Source organism: Myodes glareolus, chromosome 3 (genome assembly GCF_982192425.1).
Source record: "Myodes glareolus chromosome 3, mMyoGla1.1, whole genome shotgun sequence".
In the NCBI taxonomy this organism is placed as follows: Eukaryota; Metazoa; Chordata; class Mammalia; order Rodentia; family Cricetidae; genus Myodes; species Myodes glareolus.
In genome coordinates, this window is record NC_142028.1 from 32,339,240 (window position 1) to 32,353,567 (window position 14,328).

General features: G+C 47.5%; 1 protein-coding gene across 34 annotated transcripts in view; it reads left to right on the forward strand.

Moving 5' to 3' along the window:
* The window catches only part of Cacna1c (calcium voltage-gated channel subunit alpha1 C), a 656,696-nt gene that overhangs the window by 486,485 nt on the left and 155,883 nt on the right, over positions 1-14,328 (forward strand). For 21 of the 34 annotated variants that reach the window (XM_087904337.1, XM_087904340.1, XM_087904338.1 and 18 more), the window contains exons 6-7: positions 122-280; positions 5,858-6,054. In XM_087904337.1, the coding sequence (XP_087760463.1) occupies positions 122-280; positions 5,858-6,054 (356 nt within the window). Of the gene's footprint in view, positions 1-121; positions 281-5,857; positions 6,055-14,200; positions 14,305-14,328 lie in introns of all 34 variants that reach the window. The other 13 variants (XM_087904356.1, XM_087904336.1, XM_087904346.1 and 10 more) reach the window with 1 other exon arrangement.

Sequence of the window (14,328 nt, forward strand, 5' to 3'; positions counted from 1 at the left end):
GCTCCCACTCGAGCTGTTGAGGAGATTGCAGGAGTCCGTGTTAGCGTGTTACCTAGGGCAGCATTGGCTCCAACGGGGAGGTGGCGGTTCTGTGGCTGCTACTGTTGATCTTGTTGCGCAGGTCTCCAGGTGGTCCTGAACTCCATCATCAAGGCCATGGTGCCTCTGCTGCACATCGCCCTCCTTGTGCTCTTCGTCATCATCATTTATGCCATCATCGGCCTGGAGCTCTTCATGGGGAAGATGCACAAGACGTGCTACAACCAGGAGGGCATAACAGGTAAGAGGCGGGGCTCGCTCTGGGCAGCGGGTGCCCGGGAGGAGGTTGCTCTCTTTCTCTCCTCACAGCTGCCTCCCTTGGAGCGAATTGCTGCAGCCACCTGTGCCACAGAGCTGGATGAGGCATCCAGTCTCCCGTACTTCAGACTGCAATGAAAGGCCGGGGTTGGCATTTTCCCCTCTCATTTCTGATTTCTGCTTTCACTACTGCAGATCTCTGTTCAAACAGCAGGTGTAAGCTTTGTCCAGCACTGCTATACACCGTGAAAAGGATCAACACAATTGGAGAAGCAGTTAACGATTAAGCATCCACCTTCTGTCGGTTTCTCACTCTTGAAGCAGACTCTGAGCATGTGAGCTGCCACTGTGAACTGATGGGCATGCATATCCAGCAGTACACCTATGTCGTTCAGCATGCAAGCCCTTCGGGGAATCTTCGCCACCAATTCCCATCACCACCCATCTCTCTACCATCCTAGAGTTGGCCCTGGCTCCTTTGCAGCTCCTATTTTCTTCTCCATTTAAAGGCAGAAGTCCCCAGGGCCCCTCCCTATCCCAGACTGGGTGAAGGGGCTGCCATTGAACACCCCCTTGCCACCAGTGAAATCTGTATTCCCCATGGAAAAGGTTCAGTTCCGTATCACAACCATCAATCCTGCCTTTCTGGGCCTCCCCTCTTTGTGTTCCTTCCATAAATCATTGAATTTAACAGGCAGTGCTGGCTCATTAGGCACTTTGTTAAGTAGCACCAGAGTGTTGGCTTGCTGAATAAGCTATAGACCGCTCTCTTAGGTAACTAATGTCTTAACTTGACCTTCAACAGAATTGAATAGGAGAGTAGGGAAATGGCTCAGTGGTGAAGAAGTCTTCCAGAAGACCCGGGTTCAATTCCCAGCACCCACATGGTGGCTCACAGCCTTCTATAACTCCCATTCCTGGGGGTCATACACCATCTTCTGCTTCTGAGGGCACCAGGCACACTGATCGTACACAGATGTACTTATAGATACACATGTATGTGTATACAACACACATTTGATTCCAAAGCTGTTAGCTGTTACATTATTTCATTTGTCAAAGCAGATCTGCCACTTTCATTTGGACATTATTTAGGAAAAGGGAGAGCATGTGTCTGGCGCATGTGCTCTAATAATGTCAGAGGAGCCCTTCTTCTGTATCCGGTCACTCCCATCTAGCCCAAGCTGCAACTTAGGACCTTTCATAGCACCAGTCTGTATGACAGAAACGCGAAGCTCGCACTCAGGAACTGACATTACTACCTAGGATGCAAAGGGTATTGTGACTAGGTAGACTCGCTAGGTGTCTTCAGTGTTGCTCAGTCATCACAGGGTCACCGCAAGACAAATGACAGCTATATGTCTATATTTACAGAATTATCTTATTTTAGTTTAAAAAGAGATTAGATTCTTTGTAAGATAAATTATTCACTCTCAAGAGAAATTCAAAATTATCTGACTTGTAATTCTGTTAAATTGGTGACAACTTAAAATGTTAGCTGGTATATAATTTTTAATTGGAAGAGCAAGTCCCTGCATTCTGCTAAAATTCTGGGACATTACACCTCGCTTGAAGAATACCAGCCAACATAATGATCAGTGTCTCGTTTTAATTCAGATCCCTCCCCTTTCTCAGTTGATCTGTAGCTAACCCCAAGCCAGTAACTTACCTAACTGATCTGTAGCTAACCCTGAACCGGTAACTTACCTAACTGAGCTGTAGCTAACCCTGAATTAGTAACTTATGTTACTGGTGCAGCTTGGTTGGAGCTCCCTAAGGACAAACTGCAACATGAGTAAATTGATGCAGATGCACTGTGTGATCAGTGGCCACCGGACCCACACTCGCCAGGCTCTCCCAGTGCTACAGAATCCCAGGATTCCCCATCAGTTTGGCAGTGACTGATTGCGGGACACTCACCAATGAAATAGGGAGAAATCCTGTCAGAGAACCAAAGACAGTGACTGGAGCATTGCCTTCAGACATTGATGTGGTGTACCACAGAGCCCTGGAGAGCTGCTTAATACCTTCAGCCATCTCTGTCATCTTAAAGGAAAGATGGCAGACGTATGTCTTCTCCTGCTGGTGAGGGTCCTGCAAGGCTGTGAGCAAAATGCAGCCTTGAATAATTGTTGCAATCATGGGGTTACCAGGCCTCAGAGGCCTCAAATGACAAGAAAATGATGAGTATCATAGTGAAAGGAAAGCAGACAGCACCCTCTTTCTAGGGCACAGCCAGAAGTTCTGTGGGAAGCCATCTCCAGCACCAAAGACATTCTTTGTGTGCCCTTAGAAAGAAGATCATACTGGGCTTTAACTTTTGAAGAGGTCAACGTTAGGTCATACTGGCCTTGCTAGTTCACAGAGTCAGGAAAATCATCTGAACCACCTCGTGCATCCTTCAACAACACTCATGATATCATTTTGTGATGGGTTTAACCCCTATGCAGCCACTTCAGAGGCCAGTTAGTCTCCTGGGTGAAAACCTAATGAGCCAGGATGTCGGGGCAATGAGAGTAATGTCCCTCAGAAAGGTAACATGAGGCTCCAGTAGGAGCCAGAGCCACTATTGGGAAAGAGGCCAAAGATTCCTGGCTGCAGCAACCTTACTTTCAGAAGAAAGCAGTTGAATTTGTCCCTTTCCTTCCTCTTCACACTGTCTTCCGACAGCACAGACTCTTGTAGTTTCACAAACAAACAAACAAGCAAACAAAGGGCCAGCATCAGTGTTTATAGAACCTTTGGAATGTTTTGTTTGCTTGGCTTTTTGTTTGGTTTATTTTTTTTTGTTTTTGTTTTTTAGATTTTTGATTAAAATAACATATGTTCTGTAATCTTTAGATTCTTGTTGTAATTTTAATGGAATATATGTGTATATTTATATTTACTTTTAAACTGATATTATTTCACAGACTGAATTTTGCATTCTTCTAAATTTTCTAAGTCATGTTTCTTGTGGAAGCTTTTGAGCCTTCCAAGGAGCTATTGTTCTGCCTTTAGGCTTCTTTCTCTGTGTCTAGTGTCCAATGGTGATGGTCTCAGAAGAGGCTATTTTCTCCCAATCTCTCCAGCAACTGTAAGGCACCCTCCTGGCTGCTCAGCAGATATGTTGCCATATGCCAATACCTTTTGTTTCTGGTGTCCCATCTGTCCAGTCTATCTGGAGCCAGGGCACTCAGTAGTCCTGCTCAGCACGATAATTACCCCTGAGACTGGCACAGAATTTGTTGGCTAAACCTTGCAATGAAATCACTACCATTCTATTTTGTCCTTCAAGTTGAGACCTAAAAAAATGTAATTGCTGTTGTCTTGGTGGTTTTTCCTTGGAACACGGCCGAAAGCTCCCTCAGGATTCCGTTCTCACTGAAGTTGAGTCCATTTCTAAAACCTCCTTTATTTTACCAAAGACTTAATTTGGTCTTTCCACACTGACAACTCTCTTCAACTCTGTTCTGAAATGTATAGCCCACATGGCTTTATTTCTCCTGTTTTCATACCCAGGACCTCATGACTGACTCTGCAGCTCGTCCTATGGTTAAGCTTACCTCCCTCACCCCGGCGTGTATGTCACTAGGACCTGCTGATCTGTGTGTTCACATTTTTCAAGTGTTCCTTTTTATAGATACCTATTTTTACTGGATCATCGCTGCTTCTTAATTGTTCTGTGATTTTTTTATTGTTCATGGAAGACTTAAAATAGCATAGTAACCCTGTGCCTGTGGATGATCTTCCCAAGGCCCATTCCATTCCCCCCTCTAGTTGTGAGATCTCTGTCCCTTGGTGCTATTTTCTTCCAACATATATTTGTAAATTCGGCAGATCTGTTTTCCTCCCCATGAGCACTCAGAGCTGGCTTGGGCAGAACCCCACCCCCATCCTTTCCCTGTTTCTACTGTTTTAGGAACTGAACATCCAGGGTAGACCATCAGCCTAGGAGCCACATTATGAATAGGCAGCTGGCATCTTTATGCAACAAATAAACACAAACAAAATGGAAGTTTCCCTTTATCTTCCCACTGCCTCTTTGTCCCCACTGACCCTAGGAAGCTGGTTCAAGAATAAAAATGAAATTAATGGTCTATTTGGTTCTTGGTTTCCCCATTTTTCAGCTCTCATTTTTTAGGTGCTTTGCTTTGCTATTTTTAACGTATTATTTAGGTTTGAAAAATAACTTTCATTTTTCTACTTCCAACAGCCCTAAATCCACATCTCTAAAGATTTGACAACCTTAAGGCCATAAAAAGTTGTAACTAGAGGTAATTCCATGCAGTTTCCTTAATATGTAGTCTCTAGAAGCCAGACGGTGGATAAGGAAATGGTTTGGACACTTGCTACCCTCAGACAGCTCAGAGATCAGTAATGTAGGCCTATCCTCCTTTGTCCCTGACTATAGCATGAGGCAGAGAATAAGGTAGGAAGCAGCTTTATTCTGAACGGCCCAAGCCTGGGAGTGCGCCAGATGCCCATCATCTGGAGGACACATGCGGTGAGACATGCTGCTCAACAATACGGAGGATCAGGCGAGACTGGGATGCAGCAGCGTGGTTCAGCTCAGAAGCTGTGTGCTGCAGAAGGGTGCGGGCTACAAAGAGCCTCTTTAGGTGTGGTTTTATGTGTAGGAAAGGCAAGCTGTGAAGATGGAAAACAAATCGGCTTGTTTGCATTTGGGTACAGAAACAAGAGTGGACTACAAACAAGGACATGGAGTAGCTGGGTTGGCATAGAAGAGGAAGTGGTCGGTGCCACTGCTGTCCCCAGGAAGACACTGGCACACCATTTGAACCTCAGCACCCGCCTCCATTCTCCTAAGAATCCTCTCACAGTTAAGGGTTAACATTTCTTCTCTGCCTCCCTTTTATGTGAGAGTAAACAGTTTCAATTAGAAGCCACAGACAGCGACAGCCATCCAGCCAGTCATCTTCCGTAAAGAACCTGTGTCCCATGGGAAAAATAATCACACTGTGATGGTTTGTATCCTTATAAAAGAAGCAACAATTCTGGGTATCTTATTATCCCTGAATGAAGAACCACAGGCAGATTCTGTCTCTGGAGTTGCATTTTTGCCATTGTCAGAGGCAAATTGTGTTTGTTCAAGCTCAGGTCTTCTGTTTGTTGTTGCCATTACGTTCTATCACAAGAAATAGAAAGACAAAACCCTCGGTTTCACAAACTCCATTCCTTGTCTTCTGTTTTCCAGAACAGCTTATTCTTGAAATGATGGCATCATTATGACTTTCTGGTTGGACACTTGGATGCGATACTATGCTAGGACAGAACAGACAATACTTGTAGTGTCTGGGAAGTCAAATGTGGTTAACAATGCAGTGTTCCCAACATTTGCGTGAAAGTACTTACCTCTGTCATTGTGCCCTGAAATGAATGTCTGGGCTAATGTGGTTTTAATCCCCGCATGAGGGCACTGCGCGAAATGTGTGTGATCACTGCTATGGTTACCCATCAGCCTTGTCCTGTTATCTTTCTAACCTCTCTTCTTCATTCTCTGCCCATCATTGCCCCTCCTTCCCTTCTCCTTCCATCTCATATATCCTTGGCGGTGAAGATGTTCCAGCAGAAGAGGACCCTTCCCCTTGTGCTTTGGAGACAGGCCATGGGCGGCAGTGTCAGAACGGGACCGTGTGCAGGCCCGGGTGGGACGGGCCCAAGCATGGCATCACCAACTTTGACAACTTCGCCTTCGCTATGCTGACAGTGTTCCAGTGCATCACCATGGAGGGCTGGACAGATGTGCTGTACTGGGTACGCAGATGGGGCACCTAGAGGGTGGGTACGTGGAGGGCCTGAGGCCTGCCGTGACATCTCATCTTCCTACCCTCAGCTTGTCACACATGCACCCGCAAGCTGAGGGGTGGTGGATGAAGGTCTTTGATTTGTTCCAGTACTTTCTTGAGTAACAAAGCTGTAACATGAGGGGCTGGCTTGTTGGGATTTTTCTGTCCTGCCCAGTTCCCATAGCTGTTTAGCCCCAAAGAACATCACACAGAGGTCTCCATAAGTTATAAGCTGATTGGTCTATTAGCTCAGGCTTCTTATTAGCTCTTATGACTTACATTAACCCATTATTTTGATCTATTTTAGCCATATGGCTCGGTACCTTTTTCAGCTGGTGGGTCACATCCTGCTTCCTCGGTGATCTGCACAGGATTGGGAGGAATCAGCTTCCTCCTTCCCAGAATTCTCCTGTTCTCATTGCATCACCTCTACTTTTTGTCTGTTTTTTCTGCCTATACTTCCTGCGTGGCCAATCAGCATTTATTTAAAACATGATTGACAGAATACAAACAATTCTCCCGCACCACTAAGCATAGCAAGTCCTCTTTTGTCAGGTTTGCCCACTACCAGCCTTAGTGAGGGTCATTTCTAGCTGCCAAACGTGGTCTGGACTGCTAGTGCGCAGCTGATGCTACGTCGATGAACTGGGCTCCACCTGGCTAAGGACTCTGTCCAGCTCCTCTTCCTGCTCTGTAATCCCTTCCGCTTTTAACCTCTGCTTGTCTCTTACCTAAAAGGGAGCTGCAGGCAGACTTTTCAGAGAAAAGTCAGGCCTGATCTAAAAGGTAACACCATATAGAAAACTGATATTTTATTGATTTGTATTGCCTTGTGGCATGCTGCTTGTTTTGATTCTCATGTTAGTTTTAACATATTAAACCACTCCATCAAAGTCCTTCTTGCTGTCAGCCAGAAACTGCTCAGGGTACAGTGCACATTTAGAAACACATGCTCTGAATGCCAACCCATCCTGAGTATATTTCCTTTAACTTTAAAAATGCCCCTCATAAGACCTAGCTAGCCATGCCTGCTTTGCCCACCTTTGAGTCCTTGGAGAGCCCGTAAATACACATGCCATATTTGTGCTGTCTTCATTCTGGCAGAATGGAGTCCATTATTTGTTTTAAAAAATAATACATAAAATATCATCTTTGTGGTGCTTTCCACTTCAGCATGAGAAATGATTTGCCAGAATCCAGTGTTGCTTTTTGGAATTTGGGTGAATACAGTGTGTTGCCAGTCTTGAAAATAACACCCTTCTCAAGTTTCTCAGATAGTCAAATCCATGTAGCCCTGGTGAAAACATCTAAGCGGCTGCATCCTCCTGTCTGCAAACTAGAGCAGGGAGAGGGAGAGGGAAGCCACGGAACGTCCCGTGTTCGCTTGCCAGAAAGACAAGCAAGGCCCAGAGAAGTGCTGACTTCTCCCAGAATCCGAGGCAGTCTTGTCGCTGTGCTGAGAGGTAGCTTCCGCTGTTTCCGCGTGCACCCTCTCCTGTGAACCCCAAGCCCTCCTCTTCCCAGCCCTGACATCACTGTCAGCATGCCAGAGCCCAGGGTTGCTGTGAAGTGTGGACCTTCTCTGGAAGTGACTGCTTACAGCTTGCCTGCACCTTGTTCCCAGCAAACGAGTGTGCTTGTGAGACAGGGTGCTCTAGGCACTGAGGATTTGGTAATGAATAAGATCCAGTTCGGCCAAAGAAGCTCAGTCTGTAGAATTTCGAGATTCCGAGCTGAGGACCGCAGAAACCTGTGCTGGGGCAGGGCTGTTCTGACGTGCTGTCAGCGGGCAACACTGGTTGTCATCTACATCTTCCTCAAACTAAAGTGAAACACTGGGAGACATTTTCAGCCTTGGTCTCAATAAGAACCTGATTTCTTATAACTTGAAAGACAATGGAATGGAGGTTTGGTTCTCTATAGTTAGGCAAATTCTTTCACTTCATAGAGCAGGTCAACTTCCCAGCTGGCCCTAACTCTCTCCTCTATTTTTCACAAAGGACCTTTTATTTCCTGTCTGGATGAGCCATGGACAGAAAGGTCTCTTTGCAGATTTCCAACTGTGGGCCACAGACCCTATAACTGTATGGTCCTGGGCTCCAGCATCTTATCATGGGAGTCTCAGCCCATGCCTTCAGCCGCTGTTGGAAAGCCGGCTGGTGCATCAGATTGAGGGCAGGTGCAGGCAGGGAGCATAAATACAGTTTACTTTGCTGATGACCCTGGTGTGCTTTTCTGCAAGTCACTGATACCCTCCCAGCCAGATGTGACCCTAAGATGCTGTCGTAGTGACAGCCAGAGTGGGGCCTGAAGATGCATACAGCAGTAAGTACCAATTTCCAGCAGCTGTGTTGTCCCCTCTCCCCCCGGGGGTGTGATGGAGCTCAGGCCGAGGGCAGGAAACCTGTCAGAGGTGAGAGAGCACCAGGGTCTGGGGATGCCTCTCATTCTGACATTCCCGGCACCTTTCTAAAACAATCAGGTTATGATTGCGCACGCATGTGCACATGAGAGTTGCGTGTGCCCGTGAGCATGCACACATACGTTGAGACTGTGTTCCCTGGTGGGTATTCATGATAGAGGCAGCTCCTCGCTCAGAGCTCCTGCTCTCAGACAATTCCTCTAATGACTTTGACCTTTCTATGGCCGTTTCATTTTCTGTTCTCTTTCTCTCTCCTCCTTTCTTCCACTTACGCAGTCCCCCTCCTCAGCTCTAGGTTTTTATCACTAACCCAGAGACTCAAATCTCAGTATGTTCCAGCATCAAATGTAGAGCTTTCTAAATATAAAAATCTTCTGAGCTGCCTCTACTAGTCCCCGGTTAGGAACTTAGTGTCCGAAGAGGAAGTTGTCCAAGCCGTGATGATGCACCTTTGAGTTTGAAGCCCTAGAAATAGGACCAGCTGATCTCCCTAGTGCTCCTAAGACACTGCTGGATTCAAACCAGACCGGAGCTAGTTCCCAGGGAATGTGGGGTGTGGGTCTTCTGCTCAGAAGGATGTATTTCCCTTCAAGTGTAAAGCACAAATTTAGAGAACCCCGAGAGGGTCAGTGAAGACTCCCTTGTGTAACGATGAATGGAACCCCCAGAGCTGGGTTCATTTTAAACACCCAATCAGCTCAAGAGACATTTCTAGGGAAAAGAAACTACATCAAAACTGAAGCTCCCATATAGTTTTCTTAGGAAATAGCTTTTTAAACCAAAGTTTCTCCATGTACTCACAGAATGCCCAAGTTTGGTTGCTTTTTATTTATTTATTTATTTATTTTTTTACCTTTGAACCAAATCGCTGCTTAACTGAGAGAATCTGCTACCCAACCAATATGCTGGGGGGTTATAAACACAGTATCGAACGAAGAGAGTTAGCATCTCTTAAAGCCTCTCTCTATTTGCTTACTTAGTCATCTATCCATTCATTTCACTCAGTTCACCAGTGTTAGACGAATTCTTACAGATCAGTAATTCAATTTAACGTATATTTATTGAGCATTCCTTATGTTCCCAGAATCAGGGACAGAGAAGAGTAAGACCTGGCTTCCAGGAGTTCAGAATATGAGGCATGCAGGATTAAGAAAGAAGGAAGACTCCCTGATAGAACGGCAGGGCTGTGCAGGAGGTAGACCACTCTGAGGGATATGAGAATTTTGGTCCTGAGGCTGGACAAGGAACCAGAGAGCAGATGCCCATACTTTGGGAAAACATTCATTGGTAACTTCGGATACTGGACTAAAGTGTGTTTCAGTGTCTTAGCAAGCCCAGGAAACCACTATGGCACCCAGAGTGTCATTGCTCATAGTGTCTGGTGGCTGTGGGATGTAGTTTTAGGCATCACTGAGGACCATACACTGCTAGCAGCCTTTGCATTTGTAGGTTCCCAACATGGTGCTCAGACTAGGATATCACTGTCTCTGCTCATACGCACCCCACAAGGTCAGGACAGCAGCCCATTGCTTTCAGAGGTTGTTTGAACACATGCAGTTGGTTTTCTGTCTTGCCTGTTGTTGGGATCTATTTTTTTTTTCCTACCTAGATGAGGTCCTTAACTGTTTCGGCTGTCTGGGGAGTTTTCCTCAAAGACTGAGTCAGCGCCCAGGGTTGGGGCAGTATTCAGCTTGCTCCTTCGTCTGTGACCCATGTGATGGACACTCATGTTCCAGGCAGCACAGGTCATCAGGTCCAGCCACGCACTGAGCTATCACCCTGAGGACATGTGCAGACACCAGAGACACGAAGTGGAAAGCACTGTGGCTTTTCTGACTGGCACCTCCTCTTTGTTGGAACATGGCCTCTCTTGGTGCTTGTGGAAACCATCTAGTGTCTAGATCCATAGTGCTTATACTGAGGAGGGGGTATACATGATGTGGAAATCAACTTGGATCAGAGAGGCCTTGGGAGGTTCATGGTGGAGGTATTGCCTATCCTCCCCCCCCCAAAGGAGAGATAGTGGTGGGCTTGAAGGTAGAAGGTAGGGGTCCTGTCACCCAGTTAGATGCTAGGGTCAGAAAGGTCTTTGGTATTTTCCTTGTAGTGTTCCCTTTGTTGGGTCTGGTTTGAAAAGGAAAGCTCTGTCTCAGGTCTGGGGGGTCCTGGAAACTGCCTGACTTCGGGCTCGAGGAGCCTGAAAACTGCCTGACTTCGGCTCGAGGAGCCCGGCTGTCTCACCTTCTTTAGGAAAGCTGCAGAGCTCTGGCTGTTACAGACCCAGGACCTGCGCTGTGTGCCTCTCCAGATAATGGTGACAGCAAGCTGGGTCCCTTTTCGGTGTGAGTAGATCTGCTCCCCGATTGGAGACAATGACGGTGCCGCTCCAGCATCACCCCACTTAGGAGTCGGCCACCAGTGTGTGCTCTCCACCCTGTCAGCCTGAAAGTATGTGGCCTGGGATAAAGATGGCAGCCAAGGGGTGCCTTCCACTGCAGTCCCTGATGAAGCTAAGCTACCTTGTCATGTGTAGACCCCCTACCCCCAGACCAAGGGAACCTCTAAGGCGAAAAGGCCTGGAGGGCTGTTTTGGGGGAAGAAATCCAGAAGTTGGGCTAGTGGGCTCCTCCAGCTTCCTTAGAGCAGTTGGCAACACCAAAGCTGGGTATGGGCTCCGGGGGGTAGGGGGGAGGGACACACTGCAGGACGGTGCCCAGAGTGCTGTGTCTGCTTGCCTGTTTTCCGGTGAGGATCTCTTATTCTCAGCATCTTTTCCTGCTCTCCCCACTCTCACTAAACATGGCAGAAGCACTTAGAGGAAAAGGGGCAGCCAGTCCTGGCCTATATTAACGCAAAGTAATGCGAGGGGGAAACCCCCCAAAAATGCTCATTGCCCCAGACCCAGGTTACCCTCGAACCCCTCTCTTTGCGGGTGCCTAGCACCCCAGATGGGATTGCTCTCCACGTAGTTCCTTTACTACAACCTCGAGTCCAGTGCACCCTCCTCTTGCACATCCCATAGCAAGCACCTGGTGAATACACGTGGATGCTGTGTGAACAGGCAATAGACTCCTGCGCAGGCCCCACGTTACAGTGGCATGTGCAGGCCCTGGCGTGGCAAAGTCTTGTGGCTGGGTGCATGGTTCCCTTGCTTGCCCTTCTCTCCCTGGGGCTCTTTCGTCTCTCCTGCTTATGTTGACTGCTTTGCTTTCCTCTTCCCAGCATGAAGACATACTTCTAGTGCCCCTGTTCTGGTTTCCTTTGCACTCCTAGCTCAGCAGATTATGACTGGTTAAGGAAGGGCCCTGGGAACAGCGTCCATCCAAAGATGACTGTCCCGCCTCTGCTAGCCACTGCCTCTTTCCTGGATACTTCACTCTGCTTCGCAACTATTCCACAGCCAGGAAGGCTTTACAGCGGTGTACATCGTTTTGACAACGACCAAGTTCGGGGACCGGGGAGAGGGGCACCTACTGCTGTCACAGGGTCATTTGGACCCCGGACTTCCTTCCTGCTACACCGCTCCCTCTGTTGTCAGTGATGCCACTATGCAAAGTCCACGCAGCCCTGCCTGACCTGGCCCCATCCAGCTGTCTTCTCTACTTCCTGCCCTCCACTTCTTATTTCCCCCTACAACTGCATCTCCTACCCTGTGCTTACCATTGCTTCCTATGCCTATGCCCCCAGCGATCGAGGACTTTGTATTTACAGTACAAAGCCTAGCAGGTCTTATGTTTATGAATCCCACTCAAACGTTCCCTGAGTACCCATCAAACACAGAGCCCTGCTCCTGACACTTGAGATTCTCTGGTGACCTAAACAAGCCAGAGCCACCTGTGCTCTGAAACCTACACTATAGCCAGACAACGAATACCCAGTGTGACACGTAAGGAGCCCACGCAGCCGTAAAGTGATAAATGCTGTGGAAAAACTAGAGCAAGGCATGTGGGAATGGGGATGCTCAACAAATTGTTAAATTGAATTTCACTGTGACGTGGACGTGTGTGGGAACTCTTCCTCACTGACTCAGCTCAAGCCAGTGAGCCACAGGCACATTTTTTTTTTTTTACACAGTATCTCTCACCATAAAACAGCAAGCCGTCTGGAGCAGGCAGGTCTGAGTGCCTCTCCATCTTCAGTCCTGTCACACCGAGAACAGCGCATCTGTAACTCAGCTGAGGCACCACAGTAGAAATCAAATTGAGGCCGCGGTTAGCAGATTTTCCTATTCCTTAGGAAGATCACTTGGGATGACCCTGACTGCAGTCATAATGCAGATGTCCTAACTGTACTGAGCTCCTAGGCCACGCAACAAGACCCAGGAATCTACTGTTGTCGTTTGTCCTATCTTAGGGCCCAGTATAGTTGAGATACACAATTATGTCACTCCTTATGCAATTGGTAGCATAGAGATGATATCGGTGAGGGCCCACGAGCTCCATCGTGTAGCCCACATCCAGTTAACCTGTAGTGCTTGGAAGAGCAGGTTGCCACCTCCAGAGCTCCAGTGTGATGGAGTACGAGCACGTCGGAATGAGCACCTAGTGGTGCTGGTCCTGGAGGCCACCCTTTGAACGCTGCTGATGGAAGTCAGTCGGGAATCTGGTGCCTAAGAGTCTAGAGTTTTATAAGCCGGGTTCACAAAAGACAACCTTGGGGCTCATTTTCAGTAAACCGGAAGTAAAGTGTGTTTAATGCTTGGAAAACATCAGAAGAAATAGAATTGAGGATCTGAGTTAGAATATATGTCCTCTTTGATAGACACACTGTGACTTGTCTTCACGCTCCCTTCTGCCAGAAGTTTAGGGGGCGTCTGTCAGGAGCTGGAGGGAGAGGGTGGAAATCAGTGGACAGGGAGATCTGAAGAGGTTTCTCACAGTGAACAAAGGAGCCAGTTCTGTCTCCCATTGCCTCCAATTCCTGAAGGCATTTGTGATTTGCCATGAAATGACACCATCAGCCCATCACTTGCAGCCTAGGTATCTCTTCCATCTCGGCTGTGGTGTCAGAGGCAAGGCTCCTGCTCTGACACATAAGCTGGGGAAGGTATAGCTTGTGAAGCACCAAGGTCGCGCCCTCTAGGCTCCAGGAAGGACGATCACTTTCTTTTGTAATGTAAGCTTCAGTCTCCAGCCCTGTCACTAAAGCTGGCCCTTTACACAGTCCTCTTCAGGGTACATCTTAAGATTTAATGGCCACAGAAACCCAAATAAACTAAGCCCATTCTAGAACAGAAAAAAAAAATGTTTTGTGAGGTGATCCACCTTTCTAGACAAGCGGGAAGAAAAAGCACTGGGGAACTATTTCTTCTTCCAGAAGATAAACAGCAGGAAAAGTCAGGCAAGATCCCCTCACCCCCTCACCCCCGCACAAGTCCTTACAGCTCAGGCAAGATCCCCTCGCCCCCAAAACCCCCACGCAGATCCTTATAGCTCAGGCAAGATCTCCCCGTCCCCAGACCCCACAGGTCCTTACAGCTCAGGCAAGATCCCCCCCACCAAGACCCTACACGGTCAAGGTAGTAGGGAAAGAATTTGAGTAGGGATGAAACCAAATATAATGGCAGATCCTGACCCTCTTACCAAAAGCCAGGGTCAGCCCTCTGCTTCCTATGAATCTGTTCACACTCTCTGCCTGTCTGTCTTGCCCTGTCCTTTGCTTGCTCTATCCTAACTCTCCTTCATCTTTCCAGATGCAAGACGCTATGGGCTATGAGTTGCCCTGGGTGTATTTTGTCAGTCTGGTCATCTTTGGATCCTTTTTCGTTCTAAATCTGGTTCTCGGTGTTTTGAGCGGGTAAGCTGACCATTTCTGTGTCCT